We start from the raw sequence: 22,500 nt of genomic DNA on the forward strand, positions 1-22,500 counted from the left end.
GTGGGTGGGAGGTGTTGTCCATAATGTGAGTGTAGTGGGTGGGAGGTGTTGTCCATCATGTGAGTGTAGTGGGTGGGAGGTGTTGTCCATAATGTGAGTGTAGTGGGTGGGAGGTGTTGTCCATAATGTGAGTGTAGTGGGTGGGAGGTGCTGTCCATAATGTGAGTGTAGTGGGTGGGAGGTGGAGGTGTTGTCCATAATGTGAGTGTAGTGGGTGAGAGGTGTTGTCCATAATGTGAGTGTAGCGGGTGGGAGGTGTTGTCCATAATGTGAGTGTAGTGGGTGGGAGGTGTTTTCCATCATGTGAGTGTAGTGGGTGGGAGGTGTTGTCCATAATGTGAGTGTAGTGGGTGGTAGGTGTTGTCCATAATGTGAGTGTAGTGGGTGGGAGGTGTTGTCCATAATGTGAGTGTAGTGGGTGGGAGGTGTTGTCCATAATGTGAGTGTAGTGGGTGGGAGGTGTTGTCCATAATGTGAGTGTAGTGGGTGGGAGGTGTTGTCCATAATGTGAGTGTAGTGGGTGGGAGGTGCTGTCCATAATGTGAGTGTAGTGGGTGGGAGGTGTTGTCCATAATGTGAGTGTAGTGGGTGAGAGGTGTTGTCCATAATGTGAGTGTAGCGGGTGGGAGGTGTTGTCCATAATGTGAGTGTAGTGGGTGGGAGGTGTTGTCCATAATGTGAGTGTAGTGGGTGGGAGGTGTTGTCCATCATGTGAGTGTAGTGGGTGGGAGGTGTTGTCCATAATGGCTAGGAGTTTCGCTAGACTTCTCCTCTCTGACACCACCGCCAGAGAGTCTAGCTCCACTCCCACCACATTACTGGCCTTCTCTACCAACTTGTCCAGTATGTTTGCATCCCTCGCTCCCAGCCCGCTGCCCCAGCAGGCCACGGCGTACAAGAAGGCGCCCGCCACCACCGACTCGTAGAACATATTCAACATCTCTGTACAGACATTGAAGGATCCTAGCCTCCTGAGGAAGTAGATTGTCCCTTCTTGTAGAGTGCCTCAGCGTGTTTTGACCTATTCAGCTTGTTGTCCATGTGTACACCCAGGTATTTATAATCCTCAACCATGTCCACATCCACCCCCCTGATGGAAACAGGGGTCGCCGAAGTACTCCTCCTCCTTCCAGGTCCACAACCAGCTCCTTGGTCTTCATTAAATTAAGCGGGAGGTGGTTCTTTCCACACCATGTGACAAAGTCCTCCACCAGTGCCCTGTATTCCTCATCATCACCATCCTCAATACTCCCCACTATGGCAGAGTCATCAGAAAACTTCTGAAGGTGGCAGGACTCTGACTGATAGTGGAAATGGAAATAGCCGTCAATGTCCTCTCCATGAGGCTCCATGAGCACCTGCCAGTCAGTTACCTCAAAACAGCCCCGTAGTGTCTCTTGAACCCCTTCTGACCACCTTCTCGCTGTTTTTTTGGTCACAGGCTGTCTTTTGACCAGAGACACATAACAGGGGTTGAGGTAAACAAGGTTGTGGTCTGACCGGCCCAGCTCTGGTAGTGGTATGGAGCTATACGCATCCTTGATGTTTGCGTACAGCAGGTCCAGGATCTTATTTCCTCTGGTGTGGCAGCTGACATACTGAGTGAAGTTGGGTAGTGATTTGTCCATAGTAACATGGTTAAAATCTCCCGAGAGGAGGATGAGAGCTTTCCGGTGCTTGGTTTGTAGTCTGGGAGGGTGGGGGGGGGGAGGGGTGGTGGTGGTGGTGGTATACTGCCATCACGATAACATGCGGAATCTCCCTGGGCAAATAATATGGTCTGAGTCCTACAGCTAACATCTCTATATTCGGGTCACAGTGGCGCTCTTTTATTGTGATATGACCGTGATGACAATATTTATTGTTAATAAACAAAGCAAGCCCCCCTCCTTTCCGCTGGTTCGGTCCCGGTCAGCGCGCACAGTTTGAAACCCATTTATAGAGATATTACTATCCGGAACATGGTCGTGCAGCCACGTCTCAGTAAAACACATTAGGCTACACTCACAATATTCTTTCTGACTGGCGGCAAGCACCGACAACTCATCCATTTTATTTGCCAGAGACCGCACATTACCCATGACGACGGAAGGAAGATATGGTTTATATCTCCTTCTCTCCCTCCTCGCTTCAGCCCTCTTCTGTCTCGAGCGTCTGCCTATCCCTCGACAGCCACGAGCACCTCCATAAGTCCTTTTTAGCTCCTTCGGGATCTGGTTAGTTAGCGCCCGGTCCGTTAGCTGGATGCTAATAACTGGTGTCGCTAACAACTGTTCCCTGGTGTAGATGAAAGAGCCTCTCAACTGTTGTCCGTCTGAGCTCTTCAGTAGCGTCCCCACCGTCAGTAGGACGAACAAAACACTTCTAAACTGCACGTTTAGAAGGGCACGACTAAATAGAAAGTAAATGTAGAGTAAATGTAAAAATATAAAAAAGTACAAAGCGAACAAAGAACAAAGATAAAAGACAAAGACGGAGCGAACTGCAGCAGCGGCCGTCTAGATCAACGCATGCGCACTATCTGGTCACTCCTTCACCTTCATTGTCCATTCCTTTTTGGTGACTTTATATACTCTGGACCTAGACGTTGAGTCTGTGACATACATCAATCAATCAATCAATGTTTATTTATATAGCCCTAAATCACAAGTGTCTCAAAGGGCTGTACAAGCCACAACGACATCCTCGGTACAGAGCCCACATACGGGCAAGGAAAACTCACCCCAGTGGGACGTCAATGTGAATGACTATGAGAAACCTTGGAGAGGACCGCATATGTGGGTAACCCCCCCACCCCCCCCCCCCCACCCCCCCATCCCCCCACCCCCCTCTAGGGGAGACCGAAAGCAATGGATGTCGAGTGGGTCTGACATAATATTGTGAAAGTCCAGTCCACAGTGGATCCAACACATCAGCGAAAGTCCAGTCCATAGTGGGGCCAGCAGGAACCATCCCGAGCGGAGACGGGTCAGCAGCGTAGAGATGTCCCCAACCGATGCACAGGCTAGCGGTCCACCCTGGGTGCCGACTCTGGACAACCAGCACTTCATCCGTGGCCACCGGACAATAACTGATACAGTCTGCTTTGCCAGTCCAAATGCATTCACCGTTTTCCTCGACAGCCAGGTAATACAAAGCACACGCTACCTTTTTTATCACATCCACGGGAGCCCGCATTCTCGTTGTCTCTCCTTCGACAAATGGACAAAGTTTGTCGCTAAGTAGAATCACAGCTGACCTGGACATTGGAAAGTTCTCTTGTCGTCTGAGAAGTGTTGTATCCCAAATAGCAGCAATGGCTTTCTCTTAAGATATTCATGTGTGATTTCCACAAGTGTCTGTACATGTAGAAGAAGGAGAAACACGGCCATGTCTGGATGACTCGCCTCCATATTTCCAGTGATTAGCTCCGAGCTTTATTTTGAAGCTGGCTGTGGCGTGTTCTTTCTGACGTCACTTCCTGTGTGGGCGTGGTCTTTCTGGCGTCACTTCCTCTCCAAACTCAGTTTGTAAAGGATCGATGAGTCCATACAAAACTAAGAGCCGGAGATTCAAGAATTACACGGCGCACTTACTTACCCGTGTAAAAATGTGTCCAAGGAGGGAGACCTTAAAAGCTGGTTTAGTGTGGCTGAAACGGGGCTTAGGCTAAATAATTATTCCTTTAAGGGGTTAAACGACTTAGTGTAGACATGGCCTAAGTCCTTTTTGTTTCCTGATTTGAAAAGGCGTGTTATAGTTGCACTTTGGAAGGAGGATGGGAATACACATTCTTTTAACGACGTTAATGATGTAAGTTATTGGTCTTGCAAAAACCTCTTTGTAGTTCTTTAGTGAAAGTGGATCAAGTCCCCGTGAGTCTTTAGCTTGTGAGTTTGAGAGTGAGGTCATTTGATTGACCTTGACTTCACTCACACATTCCATACCAATCAATCAAAGTGTATTTATATAGCCCTAAATCACCAGTGTCTCAAAGGGCTGCACAAGCCACAACCACATCCTGGGCCCAGATCCCACATCAGGGCAAGGAAAAACTCAACCCAATGGGATGACAATGAGAAACCTTGAAGAGGACCGCAGATGATAACTTTCTCCAGGATGTAACGACGTACTGTATGTCATTAGCTTTGGGTTTTTGTTAGCTAATGATACAGACTTATAGAACCTTTATTTAACCAGATAAGAAAACCCATTGAGATCAAGATCTCTTTCACAAGGGTGACCTGGCCAAGAGGTCAACAGCACATGTCACAGAGCAGTTTCAAAATAAATACATTAAGACATACATTTTAAAATACATAAGAGAACTGTAAAACAACAGAGATTTACATCTTTAAAGGCCTACTGAAATGAATTTTTTTTATTTAAACGGGGATAGCAGATCTATTCTATGTGTCATACTTGATCATTTCGCGATATTGCCATATTTTTGCTGAAAGGATTTAGTATAGAACGACGACGATAAAGATTGCAACTTTTGGTATCGGATAAAAAAAAAGGCTTGCCCCTACCGGAAGTAGCGTGACGTAGTCAGTTGAACATATACGCAAAGTTCCCTATTGTTTACAATAGGGAACTTATATATTCTGTCTTGCCTCTGGTGAGGGCGGTCGCATTTTTCTCCGCTCCCTCCTTCCCTGCTTGCTCTCTTTGTTTTTGTCTTGTCTGAACTATTTTGAAGCCTCTTTTCTTGAGCTGTCCTCAAATCTAAACATCAAAATGAATTTGATCAACTGGACTCTCGACGCAATTGACACAGTCTTTTCGACAAGGAAAAGAGGTTCGGGGGAGCCTGGCTGCCCTGATGGAACCATTGCTGCGGGGTACGTGAGAGATTCCTGGAATACTTGGAGAATCATGTGCCTCTCAGTCCTTTCCATCGAGGACGTGGAAGACATCTACCTATTTGGAGCTGTGATCGCAGGGAATTTGCTGATTGGGCTGGGCATTGCTCTGGTGTATCGTCAAATTCGGAAGACGATGGCAGCCACTCAAGGGGCCAACAGGCTGTTCAACGCAATGGAAGGATTGGGTCGTGCTGTGGGATCACAGACTGGAGCGATTGCTGATTTGAATCGCAAGGTAGATTCCATCTTGATGAAGTTAGAGAAAGAATAAATTGGAATTGTCAGAGCCAGCATACAGAGCAGGAATGTCATTGTTTTGACTGCTCGAAGAAAAAACAACATCTTAATCTACGATTTGACTCCCTCGAATGGCCTTGAGGAACAGGCTGTTTGAAAACACTCCCCTGAGGACTCCTCAAAGATGGACGCTTTTGACCTTTCCCTTCTTTTCAAAAGCACCTGGGTCGGACTCTTGAACTCTTGAACTCTTGGGGCCGGCCTCGGCCCATAAAGACAATTCCAACATCTCACCCAAGTTAATTGGGCATACATGCACGCACACACCCCTCCCCATATCAACGCCTTCACCACTGCTTAATTCCTCCGGGGTTGTGGGGGCTGAGCAGCGCTCAACAGCAGCTGCCGGCCTCCAAAGTCCTGTTGGATGACTCTGTTGCGAGTTGTTGTGATTACATGTACTATGTTTATGTGTGCCATGCTATGTGAGGTTTTTTTCCTCGGACTCAGTCTGGACCATTCCTGAGGGTCCAGCCTCAGGCTGATATTTTTTTTTACTTCCCCCCTTCCCCAATGTCACCTTTTTCCCACCTTTTTAAGGAGCGCCTAAGTGAGGCTGATCCGTTGGCGGTCCCGTCTTGTCTCCCTGTAACGTATGTCTGCTCTTAGCGGGATTGTGCCGAAAATGTAATTTCAGTTCTTATGTGTCTTGTACATGTAAGAATGGACAAATAAAGAATCTGATAAGTCTGATGATGGCCGCATGAAGTGAGAGAGATTCGGACCGAGAAAGCGACAATTTCCCCATTAATTTGAGCGAGGATGAAAGATTTGTGGATGAGTAAAGTGCAAGTGAAGGACTAGTGGGGAGTTGAAGCTATTCAGATAGGGAAGATGCTGTGAGAGCCGGGGGTGACCTGATATTCAGCTGGGAATGACTACAACAGTAAATAAACACAAGACATATATATACTCTATTAGCCACAACACAACCAGGCTTATATTTAACATGCCACAAATTAATCCTGCATAAAAACACCTGCGTGTTTGTTATGCTAGCTCCTAGCTCCTCTGCTAGCTCCTAGCTCCATAGAACACGCCAATACAATTCAAACACCTGATCAACACACACAATCACTCAGCCCAAAAGACCGTTCACCTAACCCAAGGTTCATAAAGCTGATATATTTTTAAAAAGTTACGTACGTGACGCGCACGTACGGTACGGTACATGTTGTGCTAGCTCCTAGCTCCTATGCTAGCTCCTAGCTCCATAGAACACGCCAATACAATTCAAACACCTGATCAACACACACAATCACTCAGCCCAAAAGACCGTTCACCTAACCCAAGGTTCATAAAGCTTATATATTTTTAAAAAGTTACGTACGTGACGCGCACGTACGGTACGGTACGTGTTATGCTAGCTCCTAGCTCCTATGCTAGCTCCTAGCTCCATAGAACACGCCAATACAATTCAAACACCTGATCAACACACACAATCACTCAGCCCAAAAGACCGTTCACCTAACCCAAGGTTCATAAAGCTTATATATTTTTAAAAAGTTACGTACGTGACGCGCACGTACGGTATGGTACGTGCTATGCTAGCTCCTAGCTCCTATGCTAGCTCCTAGCTCCATAGAACACGCCAATACAATTCAAACACCTGATCAACACACACAATCACTCAGCCCAAAAGACCGTTCACCTAACCCAAGGTTCATAAAGCTTATATATTTTTAAAAAGTTACGTACATACGCAAAAAAAAGTTGCGCACATACGGTCAAGCGATCAAATGTTTAGAAGCCAAAGCTGCATACTCACAGTAGCACGTCTGCGTCTTTGTCATCCAAATCAAAGTAATCCTGGTAAGAGTCTGTGTTGTCCCAGTTCTCTACAGGCGTCTGTGTATCGAAGTCAAAAGTCCTCCTGGTTAGAGTCTCTGTTATCCGAGTTCTTCCATCTTGACTGCATCTTTCGGGAATGTAAACAAAGAAGCGCCGGCTCTGGACTGTTGTTGCTGACTACGTTCGAAAAATACGTCCATTTCGCACAGACAACTTTCTTCTTTGCTTGCTCAGCTTCCTTCTCCATAATGCAATGAACATCATTGCAACAGATTCACGAACACAGATGTCCAGAATACTGTGGAATAATGAAATGAAAACAGAGCTTTTTCGTATTGGCTTCAATGTGGAAGGCATACCCGTGTTCCCCGGTCTACGTCACGCGCATACGTCATCCTCAGAGGCGTTTCGAACCGGAAGTTTAGCGGCAAATTTAAAATGTCACTTTATAAGTTAACCCGGCCGTATTGGCATGTGTTATAATGTTAAGATTTCATCATTGACATATAAACTATCAGACTGCGTGGTCGGTAGTAGTGGCTTTCAGTAGGCCTTTAAAAACACAGGCACTGTGCAAACGTCTCTCGCTGTTTGTCCCTCAGGACAGAACGGAAGGCTCCAAATGGAAGTAGTTCTGTAAGTTTCAGTTTCGTCTGCAATTCATTCCATGCCATAGGGGCAGCAATGCCAAAAGCTCTTTTGCCAAATTCAGTCCGTACATGAGGAACAGTTAAAACATACAAATTGTTAGAACGTAATGCGTAAGAGCTGCTTTTTCTTTGTAACAGAGTACACAAGTATGGAGGTATTGAACCTAAAAGAGCCTTATAAATTAAAGTCAGCCAATGTGTGTATCTGCGTGCACTCAGTGAAGATAAGTCTGACTTCATATACAGTTGACAATGGTGGGTGAGACTACGACAGCCAGTAACAAATCTTAGTGCTGAATGAAAAACCGTGTCCAAAGACTGGAGGCATTTAGATGAAGCACTAAAATAAAGGACGTCTCCATAATCAATTACAGGCAAGATAGTTGCTGTCACCAATTTCTTTCTGACTTTAAGAGAGAAGCAGTTTTTATTTCTAAAAAAGAAACCAAGCTTTACCCTAAGCTTAGAGACCAAGTTGTTAATATGGGCTTTAAATGAAAGCTCCTGATCAAGAGTAAAACCCAAGTACTTGTAATTTAAGACCTGCTCTATAGGGTTTCCATTTGATGTTACAATATTTGGAATATTTTCCAGTAGCACCCTTGAATGAGAGAAAACCATTACCTTGCTTTTATCTGTATTTAAAACCAATTTAAGATCAAATAAGCGAGCCTGGATGACATCAAAAGCAGCTTGTAAAAACTCAAAAGCCTGAGTGATGGAGGTTGAACAGCAATAAATAATGGTGTCGTCTGCATAAAAATGGTACATTGCATTGGACAAATTATTACAAAGATTATTTATGTAGATAGAAAATAAAATGGGCCCCAGCACTGAGCCTTGTGGAACGCCTTTGGTAATGTCCAGTAATGAAGAGGTGGTCCCAGCCACCTGTACACGTTGTGTTCTGCTGGAGAGATAGTCTGTGAACCAAGCAGCTGCATTTTTAGATAATCCAACGTGATGAAGGGCTTGAATTAACAGACTGTGGTCTACTGTGTCAAATGCTTTTTGACAAATCAATAAATAGGGCGACACGATATTTCTTGCCGTCTACAGCCTCGATTAAATCATTGAGGACCTTAAGAGCAGCTGTAATAGTGCTGTGCTGTTTTCTAAAACCAGATTGAAATGGAGATAAAATATTGTTTGATTCTAAAAAATCCTCTAGCTGGTTACTGATGATCTTCTCAAACAATTTTGCTAAAATGCATAATTTAGAAATTGGTCTGTAATTATTTATATTTGTGGGTTCACCCCCTTTTAGCAGGGGAAGAACAAAGGCCGATTTCCAGATTTTTGGAATGCTTTTACTTGTTAGACTTAGGTTAAAAATATGCGAGAGAGGCTCAGCAGCCAATTTTAAGAAAAAGGGTTCAATTTGGTCAGATCCTGCTGCTTTAGTTGTGTCCAGGCTCTTTAGTGCACTGTTTACCTCGGATATTGATACAGGTGTGAACTCAAAAGTGCAGGTGCTGCGTCTATTTACATTTGACAATTGAGGATTCAACGACTCAAACAAGGATCCGGCAGAAACAAAATACTCATTAAAACAATTTGATATAGTTGTCTTATCAGACAAAGTACCAGATTGAGTAATTAAAGGACTTGGAAAGTCATTTGTTGTCACATGATTTTTGGATCGTCATTGAAAGTAGATTCTAGCATCTGCAACTTCTTAGTTCTCCTGGGCTGCTTTTGTACGCGTTGCCGAGACCAGTGAGTGACCGCCGTAAACGCCAAGCGTTTTATTCGGGCCAGTAAAATGTATTGTTAACCCACCAATGGTAAAATAAGCTAGCCAGGTGTGAGCCGGCAAATTGCAAACAGCCCCTTTAAAGGCCTACTGAAATGAATTTTTTTTATTTAAACGGGGATATCAGATCTATTCTATGTGTCATACTTGATCATTTCGCGATATTGCCATACGTCCATTTCGCACCGACAACTTTCTTCTTTGCTTGCTCAGCTTCCTTCTCCATAATGCAATGAACATGATTGAAACAGATTCACGAACACAGATGTCCAGAATACTGTGGAATTATGAAATGAAAACAGAGCTTTTTCGTATTGGCTTCAATGTGGAAGGCATACCCGTGTTCGCCGGTCTACGTCACGCGCATACGTCATCCTCAGAGGCGTTTCGAACCAGAAGTTTAGCTGCAAATTTAAAATGTCACTTTATAAGTTAACCCGGCTGTATTGGCATGTGTTATAATGTTAAGATTTCATCATTGATATATAAACTATCAGACTGCGTGGTCGGTAGTAGTGGGTTTCAGTAGGCCTTTAATTAATGCCATTTTATGTGAGTATTCGCATGAGTTAATGCCTTAAATTTGACTGCCCGAATAAAACAAGAGAAGTTGAAAAATAATATTTCAGAACAATTTCTACTGTATCTGTAGGGCACGTAAAGGTTCAATGTGTAAAATGACATGTTTTGGAGATTAAAAGTGGTAGCACGAGGTAAAATATAGCAAGGAGACGGTCTATTGAATGGCTCCCTTGAAAGATCATATCGCGAGTCAAGAATTGGTACATGGCCAATCCGGGGTCATGAATGTGCAGTCCTATGAGGACACGTAACCGCTAAAATCAGTGGTGGTGACCCTGGGCTCCACAGCGGGAACACAATGTCAACCACTTTTTCAGGTTGGATGCAGTACTCACGACTGGGCGGAGGGAGAAGCTACATGCTGGTAAGCCCTCCAACAGTACAATTACTCTCATGCTATTATATGAATAAGGTGTTAGCATTTGACTTACCAATACATTGTGGCATGTTGGCATTTGACTTACCAATACATTGTGGCATGTTGGCATTTGACTTACCAATACATTGTGGCATGTTGGCATTTGACTTACCAATACATTGTGGCATGTTGGCATTTGACTTACCAATACATTGTGGCATGTTGGCATTTGACTTACCAATACATTGTGGCATATGAGACCATGACCCGTTCAGGCATACAGTGGTGGCCCACCAACCCTCCACCACTGGTTTCCACCCGTGGTTGCAAGCATACGCGAGGCCGCTTCTATGCGAGTAGGTTCCTTGCTCCGGCACAAAAAACCCTCCATCCAGTCGGGGAGCAGGACAGGACTCTGCTGTACTTTGGGCTAAGACTTGAGCTAAAACCAGAGGCAGAATTCCGTTCAGTGGTTTTCAAACAATCCAAAATGCAGTGGACTTACCGTGAAAGGCTTGGGGAAAGGACAGGAGGACAATTACCAGACACCTCAGAGACATTTTGTCAGGAATTGTACAATTTTCTGACAAAATCCAAACAAATGCTGTGAAATCAGATGAGGACCAGTTAATAATTGTCGAGTTCCACCCCTCGCCAAGTCAGAAAACAAACATGTTTCCATTGGATGTTTGCTCTGAAGAACCTTGTTGCAAAAGTGCAAATAAGGACATTCGTACTAAGGATGTGACCATTGATCCACCACTGATCAGTACCGGACCATTTCCAAGAACTCACCAACGCCAATCCCCAGCTGACAAGCTAGCAGCTCATTACTCGTGTCTTGGAACTGCGGCCCCAAATTAAACATAATCCCCTCCGGATAAACTGACTGCGGCCCCAAGTTAAACATAATCCCCTCTAGATAAACTGACTGCGGCCCCAAATTAAACATAATCCCCTCCAGATAAACTGACTGCGGCCCCAAATTAAACATAATCCCCTCCAGATAAATTGACTGCGGCCCCAAGTTAAACATAATCCCCTCTAGATAAACTGACTGCGGCCCCAAATTAAACATAATCCCCTCCAGATAAACTGACTGCAGCCCCAAATTAAACATAATCCCCTCTAGATAAACTGACTGCGGCCCCAAATTAAACATAATCCCCTCTAGATAAACTGACTGCGGCCCCAAATTAAACATAATCCCCTCTAGATAAACTGACTGCGGCCCCAAATTAAACATAATCCCCTCCGGATAAACTGACTGCGGCCCCAAATTAAACATAATCCCCTCTAGATAAACTGACTGCGGCCCCAAATTAAACATAATCCCCTCTAGATAAACTGACTGCGGCCCCAAATTAAACATAATCCCCTCTAGATAAACTGACTGCGGCCCCAAATTAAACATAATCCCCTCTAGATAAACTGACTGCGGCCCCAAATTAAACATAATCCCCTCTAGATAAACTGACTGCGGCCCCAAATTAAACATAATCCCCTCCAGATAAACTGACTGCGGCCCCAAGTTAAACATAATCCCCTCTAGATAAATTGACTGCGGCCCCAAATTAAACATAATCCCCTCCAGATAAACTGACTGCGGCCCCAAATTAAACATAATCCCCTCTAGATAAACTGACTGCGGCCCCAAATTAAACATAATCCCCTCTAGATAAACTGACTGCGGCCCCAAATTAAACATAATCCCCTCCGGATAAACTGCATTTATGAATGTTTAATAAATCCTTTGATTTAGTAGAGTGATTAAATCTATATTTTTATTCTCTCAAATGTACAAACAGAATAATTTCATACAGTAGGAAGGGGATGTGTTGCAATGAACCTGACACGTGACATACCCAATGGGGGTGCACTATCCACTTTAGCCGCTAGAGGGCAGCAGAGTGATGGATATCCTCACGCGTTTCGTGGCAAGTCCAACTTCGATCACAGCATCGGTTGCTAAGAATCCCTTCCTGTAGGACGACTTTAGGGCTAAGAGCAAAAAATTGCGATGAATGTATGAAGTTGTTATTGACTTAGATTTGATGCAACAGTTTTATGTAAGAAATGAGAATAAGGAAGGAATACAAGAAAGGTAACAGTGATTGGTATTGGTATCAGATGATCAGCATGGCATCAAACACTGATCACAACATCCCGAATTCCAACTTTCATGCAGGTTGAAACAACTTTTCCAACACAGAACACTGTACTGGAAACTCCTTCCCCGGTATGGCGGCCCTGGTTGTAGACAAAGTCCTGGTTGAAGACCATGTCGACTTAGGGTTAATACACACACACACACATTTTATGTATATGTATTATATAATATATATAGATGGGTGTGCTGCAGGGAGACGTCCCTACCACCAGGAGGCGTTGCGGGGTTAACTCAAATGAGCGGTGGTGCCCGGCTGATGACCCTGCAGCTGACCCAAGGAGGCGCGTCAGGCATACTTGCCCAGCAGAAACACCATAGCTGTACAATCAATAATATGTAAATATACACACATATATATGTACAATCAATAATATATAAGTATACACACATATATATGTACAATCAATAATATATAAATACACACACATATATGTACAATCAATAATATATAAATACACACACATATATGTACAATCAATAATATATAAATACACACACATATATGTACAATCAATAATATGCAAATAGACACACATATGTACAATCAATAATATATAAATATACACACATATGTACAATCAATAATATGTAAATACACACACACATATATGTACAATCAATAATATGTAAATATACACACATATATGTACAATCAATAATATATAAATACACACATATATATGTACATACACACACTATACTGCCAAAAGTATTTAGCCACCTGCCTTTACTCACATATGACCTTGAAGTGCCATCCCATGGAATTGTCCAAAATGTTTTGGTGTCCTGGAGCATTCAAAGTTCCTTTCACTGGAACTAAGAAGCCAAGCCCAACTCCTGAAAAACAACCCCACACCATAATTCCTCCTCCACCAAATTTCACACTCGGCACAATGCAGTCTGAAATGTAGTGTTCTCCTGGCAACCTCCAAACCCAGACTGGTCCATCAGATGTAAAAGTGTGATTCATCAGTCCAGAGAAGGCGTCTCCACTGCTCTAAGTGTCCAGTGGTGATGTCCTTTACACCACTGCATCCCACACTTTGCATTGGACTCGGTGATGTGTGGCTTAGATGCAGCTGTTCGGCCATGGAAAGCCATTCCATGAAGCTCTCTGCGTACTGTACGTGGGCTAATTGGAAGGTGACATGAAGTTTGGAGCTGTGTAGCAGGTGACTGTGCAGAAAGTCTTTGCACTATGCTGACCTCTCTGTCAGTTTACCTGGCCTACCACTTCCTGGCTGAGTTGCTGTTGTTCCCAAACTCTTCACTTTTCTTAGAATAAAGTTGACTTTGGAATATTTAGGAGCCAGGACATTTCAGGACTGGATTTGTTGCACAGGTGGCATCCTATGACAGTTCCATGCTGGAAATCACTGAGAGCGGCCCATTCTTTCACACATGTCTGTAGAAACAGTCTCCATGCCTAAGTACTGGATTTGATATACCTGTGATTAGCGATTCTCATCATTGGGAGGGATGGACACCATACTTTTGGCAATGTAGTGTATGTATATACACACACACACACACACACACACATATATATTTATATATATATATACACACACATATATATATATATACATATGGTGTGTGTGTGTGTATATATATATATATATATACACACACACACACATATATATATATATACATATGGTGTGTGTGTATATATATATATATATATATATATATATATATATATATATATATATATATATATATATATATATATATATATATAACAGTGGCGTGCGGTGAGGTTCATGACTGGTGAGGCACACATATGAACCCTAAAGAGTATCTTATTCACCATTTGACTGGCAGCAGTTAACGGGTTGTGTTTAAAAGCTCATACCAGCATTCTTCCCTGCTTGGCACTCAGCATCAAGGGTTGGAATTGGGGGTTAAATCACCAAAAATGATTTCCAGGCACGGCGCCGCTGCTGCCCACTGCTCCCCTCACCTCCCAGGGGGTAAACAAGGGGATGGGTCAAATGCAGAGGACAAATTTCACCACACCTAGTGTGTGTGTGGCAATCATTGGTACTTTAACTTAACTTTAACTTTACACATACAAACTGTAGCACACAAAAAAGCACATTTAATAAAAAAAACGTTATTATGGTCTTACCTTTACTTATAAGTGCGGGAACAGTGGTGTTCGTGTTGGAAGAGTTGTGAATGAATGAAATATGAAATCCGTGCTGCAGTCTGCAGGTGTACCTAATGTTGTGTCCCTGCGGTCGTTCGCGGCTCCTGCAGCGCGAGCATTGTTGTTTTTGCACTTTTTGGCTTCTTGTTAAAGGCCTACTGAAATGAATTTTTTTTATTTAAACGGGGATAGCAGATCTATTCTATGTGTCATACTTGATCATTTCGCGATATTGCCATATTTTTGCTGAAAGGATTTAGTATAGAACAACGACGATAAAGATTGCAACTTTTGGTATCTGATAAAAAAAAGGCTTGCACCTACCGGAAGTAGCGTGACGTAGTCAGTTGAACATATACGCAAAGTTCCCTATTGTTTACAATGATGGCCGCATGAAGTGAGAGAGATTCGGACCGAGAAAGCGACAATTTCCCCATTAATTTGAGCGAGGATGAAAGATTTGTGGATGAGTAAAGTGCAAGTGAAGGACTAGTGGGGAGTTGAAGCTATTCAGATAGGGAAGATGCTGTGAGAGCCGAGGGTGACCTGATATTCAGCTGGGAATGACTACAACAGTAAATAAACACAAGACATATATATACTCTATTAGCCACAACACAACCAGGCTTATATTTAATATGCCACAAATTAATCCTGCATAAAAACACCTGCGTGTTTGTTATGCTAGCTCCTAGCTCCTCTGCTAGCTCCTAGCTCCATAGAACACGCCAATACAATTCAAACACCTGATCAACACACACAATCACTCAGCCCAAAAGACCGTTTACCTAACCCAAGGTTCATAAAGCTTATATATTTTTAAAAAGTTACGTACGTGACGCGCACATACGGTCAAGTTATCGAATGTTTAGCAGCCAAGGCTGCATACTCACGGTACCTGATATTCAGCTGGGAATGACTACAACAGTAAATAAACACAAGACATATATATACTCTTGTAACAAACTGTTCAGGATGTTCCAAGTTACCTGAGTGTGTTAGGTAAGGAGGAGGAGTTTTATCCCTCCAGAGTTGCCGTAGGGCTGTGACGTAGGGTGTGTGTTGTTGTGGAAGGAGGTGTGTGAAGAATAAGATTAAAGAGGCGGTGGCTACCGAACCTGCTCTTATGTCTCCCGTTTATTATTTTATTATATAAGTACATTGTATAGGCGAACCCAGGACACTCGGCTACATTGGTGGCAGCGGTGGGATTTTAACCGCTGTGTGAAAAAAAAAAAAAGTGTTATACGGGACTCGTGAGTTTTTTTTTTCAGTTAAGTTGCACGTGTATAGTTAGCTGCTAAGCTTCCCGTCTATTTTGCGGACATGTGGTGTGGTGACGAAGACCCTTTTAAGCCCGGCAAGGCGCTGTTTGACAGACACTCACACGGCATGAATGTCAAAGTGGACTTACCCGCGCCCTTCACCGGCGACGGTAGCCAAAGTTTTCTCAGCTGGGCGAGGCAGTTGGAAGTAGCCGTTAGCGCGACGGCGGGAGCCGGCTCCAGCTGCAATGAGGAGCTGGTGAGGATTCTCCCGACTCGTCTCAGTAAGTCAGCTTTTCTGCTGTGGGACAGTCTTCCGGATGGGACTAAATCAGACTATGCTGCTGTTAAAGAGAGACTGGGGGCAGCTTTTGGACAGAGACAATTAATGGACCGCTTCCGGGCCAGCCTATCGGCTCGTGTGCGTGCTCCGGGGGAGAGCTTGGAGGTGTTTGCTGCAGACGTGAGCCGGCTGGTCACGGAGGCGTTCACGGATTATGGAGCCATCGCACAGAGAGAGGAGAAGTTTCGGCGCTTTCTGGCCGGTCTGGACCCGGCGTTGAAAGCCAAGTGTCTCGAGCTGGGAGCGACGGACCTGGAGGAGGCTCTGCAAGTAGCGGAGCGATGTGAGAATGCCAGAGTGGCTCTTCAGAGAGACTGCCTGGGTACCTACACTGCAGTGGGCCCCTCGGTGCAGTCTGTGTCGGCGTCTGACAGCCTCCAGAGAGCCGTTGAGAAATTAACAGAGGAGATGTATACCATGAAAGTGGAAATAAAAGACATGTATGAGGAAAATCAGAGACTGAAAGCGCGCAGCATGGACATGAGGGGACAGAGGCCCCGTTCGTCTTCGGGGGGACACTGTAGCTGTAACTGCGGAGAGAGAGGATGCCAGCTGAGATTCAACAGAGAGGGACACCGTGGCCGCTCCCCCGATCGGGACCAGTTCCCGTCCCACGGGGGCTTCCCGTCACGGGGTTATCGCTCGGACCCCCCGGGAGTCCCCCCCGCCACTAGGCTGCCAGGAGGCAGGAGCCCTAGTCCAGGCTGGCGCGCCCGACGTGAAGAGGAGCCCAGGAGACGCGGCGTGCATTTTCTGCCGCAGGAGCGGAACACGGACGTCAACCATCAGGGAAACGGTCAGTAGCTGGTGTTGTGCCCCAAACACCAGCCACTCGGACTGAGGGCCCCTTATGCCAAGACTTTTCCAATGACGCTACTAGCATGGAAGGTAATAATCACCCAACTTCTTTTGTAAGGGGTGTGGTTGAAGGTACAGAGGTTTCCATGTTAGTCGATTCAGGGGCCACTGTGTCACTAATTAGTGCTGATTTCCGCATGTCAGTCCCGGCACTGAGAAACAGACCCCTGAAAAAGAACTATGTTGATACCCGTGCAGTGAATGGACAGATGCTGGATACACTGGGTACTATTGAAGTCACCTTCCGTTTGGGCCCTACATGCTGGCAGCACACCTTCTATGTACTGAGAGAATCCACCCAGTGTGTCCTGCTCGGACTGGATTTTCTAAGCAGGAATCGTGCATTGCTGGACTTAAGAAGGGGTGTTTTACAATTATGGGATGTTACTGTTCCCCTGCTCTGGGATCAGGAATTAATCCCACAATGTTGTAATGTGTCTCTGGCTGATGTCAGGATAATTCCCCCGTTAAGCGAGACTTTAGTGCCGGTGGACATTCTCTCGCCTGCGGGGACGGGCCGACTTATCACAAACTTTGAGGGTTATCTGGAGCCTAACATTCCGGAAACAACAGGACTAGTAGTGGCCCATTCAGTGAACACTGTGAGGGGCGGGGTGACTCTGGTCCGCATCCTCAATCCTACAGGGGAGGCTGTGGAACTTAAGCGGGGGCTGCACCTGGGGGAATTTTACCCGGTGGCAGAAAGTGACATTTTAATACCCCCATGTGCCCCTATCTGTAATACAGCCACCCAGACAGCTCCTGCAGGTCTTATCTCCTTGGAGGAGTCGCCTATCTCCGGGGAGCAAAGAGCTGAGCTGGCTGGACTGCTACAGGAGTTTATGGATGTTTTTAACGTGTCAGGGAAAAACACGGGCAAGTGCACCCAAGTCAAACATCAAATCCGAACTGGAAACCACCACCCCATCAAGCAACGCGCTTACCGTGCATCTCCTGAAAAACGCGCAGAGATTGAACGTCAGGTGGCTGAGTTGCTGGCTGATGGAGTGGTGGAAGAGAGCTGCAGTCCCTGGGCATCCCCTGTGGTGCTGGTGAGGAAGAAAGGGGGACAATGGAGGTTCTGCATCGACTATCGTCGGCTCAATGCAGTGACAATTAAAGACTCACACCCCCTCCCCCGAGTTGATGATAGCCTGGACGCACTAGCTGGTTCAGTCTGGTTCAGCACACTTGACTTTTCAAACGGCTACTGGCAGGTCGAGGTAGCTGAGGAGGACAGAGAGAAAACAGCGTTCACTACCGGCAGAGGCTTGTATCAGTGGCGGGCCATGCCTATGGGTCTGACTAACTCTCCGGCCACCTTTCAGCGCATGATGGAGCTCATCTTGAGGGGTCTGCCTTGGCACATTTGTATGGTGTACTTGGACGATATATTAATTTATAGCCGTACATTCGAGGACCACCTCGTACACTTGGAGGAAGTCCTGTCCAGAATTCGGTTAGCGGGTCTAAAGCTGAATCCCCGAAAGTGTCACTTTGCCCGGGACCACGTGGTATTTCTCGGCCATGTAGTCTCTAGATGTGGTCTCCTGCCCGACCCAAGAAACACGGATAAGGTGAGAACATGGCCAACCCCCCGTACCCCCTCAGAGGTCAGGGCCTTTGTGGGCCTGTGCTCCTATTATAGGAGATTTGTGCGTGATTTCTCACAACATGCTGCGCCACTGAATCACCTGGCAGGGAAAAATGTGCCTTTTGAATGGTCAGCTGACTGCGATGCTGCTTTCACTCACCTCAAGCAAGTACTCACTTCATCACCAGTTGTTACACTGCCTAACTTTTCACTTCCTTTTAAAGTGTACACAGACGCTTCTAAAGACGCTGTTGGAGCAGTGCTGGCCCAGGAGGATGGTGGTCTGGAGAGAGTAGTAGCCTACGCCAGCCAGGCCCTCACACACATACAGAAAAGATGGTCTACGTTTGACAGAGAACTATGGGCTGTAGTGTGGGCGGTGCGTGAGTTCAAGCATTATGTGGGGATGTCGGCGTTCTCCATCATCACTGATCATCGCCCTCTGTTGGGTCTCAGACACATGGCTATTGATAATGACCCCACCGGACGAAGAAGCAGGTGGGTGCTGGAGCTGGATCCGTTCGACTGGACTATGGTGCACAAAGACGGCTCCCGCCATAAAAACGCTGACGCACTGTCCCGTCGGCCGGTGACCCCTGATCCCGTAGAGCTAGGCACTACAACAGCAGGACTGCCCACTGTGGCTTCCGTGGGGGCATTGGATGGCTGTCCGTCCGCTGACGTAGAAGAGGCAGACATGGCCTCTCAATATTCTCTCTGTGGTGCTGAGGGAGAGCTGCAGTCACTACAGCGTCAGGACACAGACATTTGTACAGTGCTGGCTTGGCTGGAACGGGGCGTTCCCCTTCGGCCTCGCGTACTCCCACGCGGGTCTTCCGCCGGTGTAAGGAATTTATGGACTGAGTTTCCCCGACTGTCGGTTAAGGAGGGGTTGTTGTGTCGTACATTACCGCCTGCGACCGTGGGAGAGCCGCAAATTCAAGTTGTGGTTCCCGCCTCCATGGTGCCGGAGCTTCTACAACAGTTACATGGGGGGCCAGCCGCTGCCCATTTTTCCGCGGAACGTGTGTGGGAAAGGGCCCGGCAATCTTACTACTGGCCCTTCATGCTGAGAGACATCAGACGGTGGTGTGAGCAGTGCAGAGCGTGTCAGACCCGCCGGCGCCCAGTCCCCAGGCCAAGGGCTCCAATGGGGGGTTTCCAGGTTCGTCGCCCCCTCCAAAGGGTGGCCATGGACATTCTGGAGTTGCCCTTAACGTCCCGGGGGAACAGATATGTTCTTGTGGTGGAGGACTACTTCACTAAGTTTGTTACATTGTATGCACTGCCCAACCAAACAGCTCACACTGTCGCTCGCTGCCTGTTTGAGGACTATGTGTTGGTGCATGGTGTCCCCGAGATCCTGCATAGCGATCAGGGTCGCCAGTTCGAAGCGGAAGTCATCCAGAGACTGTGTCAGTTGCTTGGAATAAAAAAAACACGCACCACTGCCTATAACCCCAAGTCTGATGGCATGGTGGAGCGTCATAATCGGACTTTGATTGACCAGTTAGCTAAAATGTTGATTTCTCACGGGGGTGAGTGGGACACGTATATGAGGCAGGTCACCTTTGCATACAACACATCCAAACACGCTAGCACCCGGTTCACTCCCTTTTACCTCATGCACGGGCGTGAGGCCCGGGTTCCTGCAGAGACACTGCTGCCCTCTAGTGTCCTGGACTCCCGGGGCTCTGGCATCCTGACGGACTATGTTTCAGCTACGGCTGAACGGCTGGAGTCGGCCTTCAGTGCAGCCAGGCTTAATTCAGTGGAGGCTCATGAGAGACAGAAAATGTATTATGATGATAAGTGCTGTCATCGGGCCCACAAAGAGGGCGCGTTGGTGTGGCTGAATAACCCCACTGAAAGCCGTACTAAGTTGGCGCCGCACTGGAAGGGCCCGTACCGAGTGATGCAGGTGCTGGTCTCTGGAGGGGAAGCGGGCTTGACATACCGCATCATCGACCCTCTGGACTTGATGGAGCGAGCCCAAGTAGTGCATCATGACAGATTGAAGCCGTGCACGTTGCCTTTGCAGGCGCAGGAGGTGCCTTCCTCTCCCTTCCCACTTGGGAGCTTCCCTACTGTGGAGGTTTCACCACCTCCCCAGGTCCCACAGTGCGGGGAGCTGGACAATGGACTGTGGGGGGATTCTTTGGGGCTTAGGCCCGGATTATCTCGCAGGGGGCGAGTGGTGCGACCTCCTTCGCATCTGCAAGATTTTTGCATGTTTTGAGGGGCCAGTGTTCTAGCCTTTGCAATACTGTTGATCAGATAAAAATATTGTTGAGTTGTTATTCGTGCATTTAAGACTGTGAATTTTTTTATTTTCTCTGCTCAATTTCCCCTTTGGTTGTTACCTATTTTGTTTGTGTCGAAACGGGGACGTTTCTAATTGAGGGGGGGACGTATGTAACAAACTGTTCAGGATGTTCCAAGTTACCTGAGTGTGTTAGGTAAGGAGGAGGAGTTTTATCCCTCCAGAGTTGCCGTAGGGCTGTGACGTAGGGTGTGTGTTGTTGTGGAAGGAGGTGTGTGAAGAATAAGATTAAAGAGGCGGTGGCTACCGAACCTGCTCTTATGTCTCCCGTTTATTATTTTATTATATAAGTACATTGTATAGGCGAACCCAGGACACTCGGCTACACTCTATTAGCCACAACACAACCAGGCTTATATTTAATATGCCACAAATTAATCCTGCATAATAACACCTGCGTGTTTGTTATGCTAGCTCCTAGCTCCTCTGCTAGCTCCTAGCTCCATAGAACACGCCAATACAATTCAAACACCTGATCAACACACACAATCACTCAGCCCAAAAGACCGTTCACCTAACCCAAGGTTCATAAAGCTTATATATTTTTAAAAAGTTAGTACGTGACGCGCACGTACGGTACGGTACGTGTTATGCTAGCTCCTAGCTCCTCTGCTAGCTCCTAGCTCCATAGAACACGCCAATACAATTCAAACACATGATCAACACACACAATCACTCAGCCCAAAAGACCGTTCACCTAACCCAAGGTTCATAAAGCTTATATATTTTAAAAAAGTTACGTACATACGCAAAAAAAAGCCAAAGCTGCATACTCACAGTAGCACGTCTGCGTCTTTGTCATCCAAATCAAAGTAATCCTGGTAAGAGTCTGTGTTGTCCCAGTTCTCTACAGGCGTCTGTGTATCCAAATCAAAAGTCCTCCTGGTTAGAGTCTCTGTTATCCGAGTTCTTCCATCTTGACTGCATCTTCCGGGAATGTAAACAAAGAAGCGCCGGCTGTGTACTGTTGTGGCTGACTACGTTCGAAAAATACGTCCATTTCGCACCGACAACTTTCTTCTTTGCTTGCTTGGCTTCCTTCTCCATAATGCAATGAACATGATTGAAACAGATTCACGAACACAGATGTCCAGAATACTGTGGAATTATGAAATGAAAAGAGAGCTTTTTCGTATCGGCTTCAATGTGGAAGGCATACCCGTGTTCGCCGGGCTACGTCACACGCATACGTCATCCGCAGAGGCGTTTCGAACCGGAAGTTTAGCGGCAAATTTAAAATGTCACTTTATAAGTTAACCCGGCCGTATTGGCATGTGTTATAATGTTAAGATTTCATCATTGATATATAAACTATCAGACTGCGTGGTCGGTAGTAGTGGGTTTCAGTAGGCCTTTAAGTGACTTTTTTTGGGTGGATTCGGTCTTGCACGTGAAGGGTTTGGGTGTGGGCTTTGGTTGGTGTGGCGCTCCTGTCGGGCGGTGCATTCTGCGGCGGAGATGCTTGGCACCAGGAGGCGGGGTTATGAGACGAGCCTCTCACAGTGCGTCTT

At 46.1% G+C, this 22,500-nt stretch overlaps 2 protein-coding genes across 3 annotated transcripts in view; one reads left to right on the forward strand and one right to left on the reverse strand.

The window, feature by feature from the left end:
* LOC133650161 (complement factor H-like) overlaps positions 1 to 10,959 on the reverse strand; it is a 31,000-nt gene extending 20,041 nt beyond the window's left edge. The window contains exons 1-2 of the mRNA XM_062047085.1: positions 10,787 to 10,959; positions 10,520 to 10,723 (exon numbers count right to left, since the gene is read on the reverse strand). Coding sequence (XP_061903069.1) covers positions 10,520 to 10,723; positions 10,787 to 10,841 — 259 coding nt within the window. The 5' untranslated portion in view covers positions 10,842 to 10,959. The remainder of the gene's footprint in view (positions 1 to 10,519; positions 10,724 to 10,786) is intronic.
* Positions 10,206 to 22,500, forward strand: part of LOC133650162 (beta-1,3-galactosyltransferase 2-like) — a 34,546-nt gene continuing 22,251 nt past the window's right edge. For both annotated transcript variants that reach the window (XM_062047086.1, XM_062047087.1), the window contains exon 1: positions 10,206 to 10,287. The gene's annotated coding sequence lies outside the window, so the exon portion shown is untranslated. The remainder of the gene's footprint in view (positions 10,288 to 22,500) is intronic.

The sequence above is a fragment of the Entelurus aequoreus genome, linkage group LG05 (assembly GCF_033978785.1).
Source record: "Entelurus aequoreus isolate RoL-2023_Sb linkage group LG05, RoL_Eaeq_v1.1, whole genome shotgun sequence".
NCBI classification, from domain to species: domain Eukaryota; kingdom Metazoa; phylum Chordata; class Actinopteri; order Syngnathiformes; family Syngnathidae; genus Entelurus; species Entelurus aequoreus.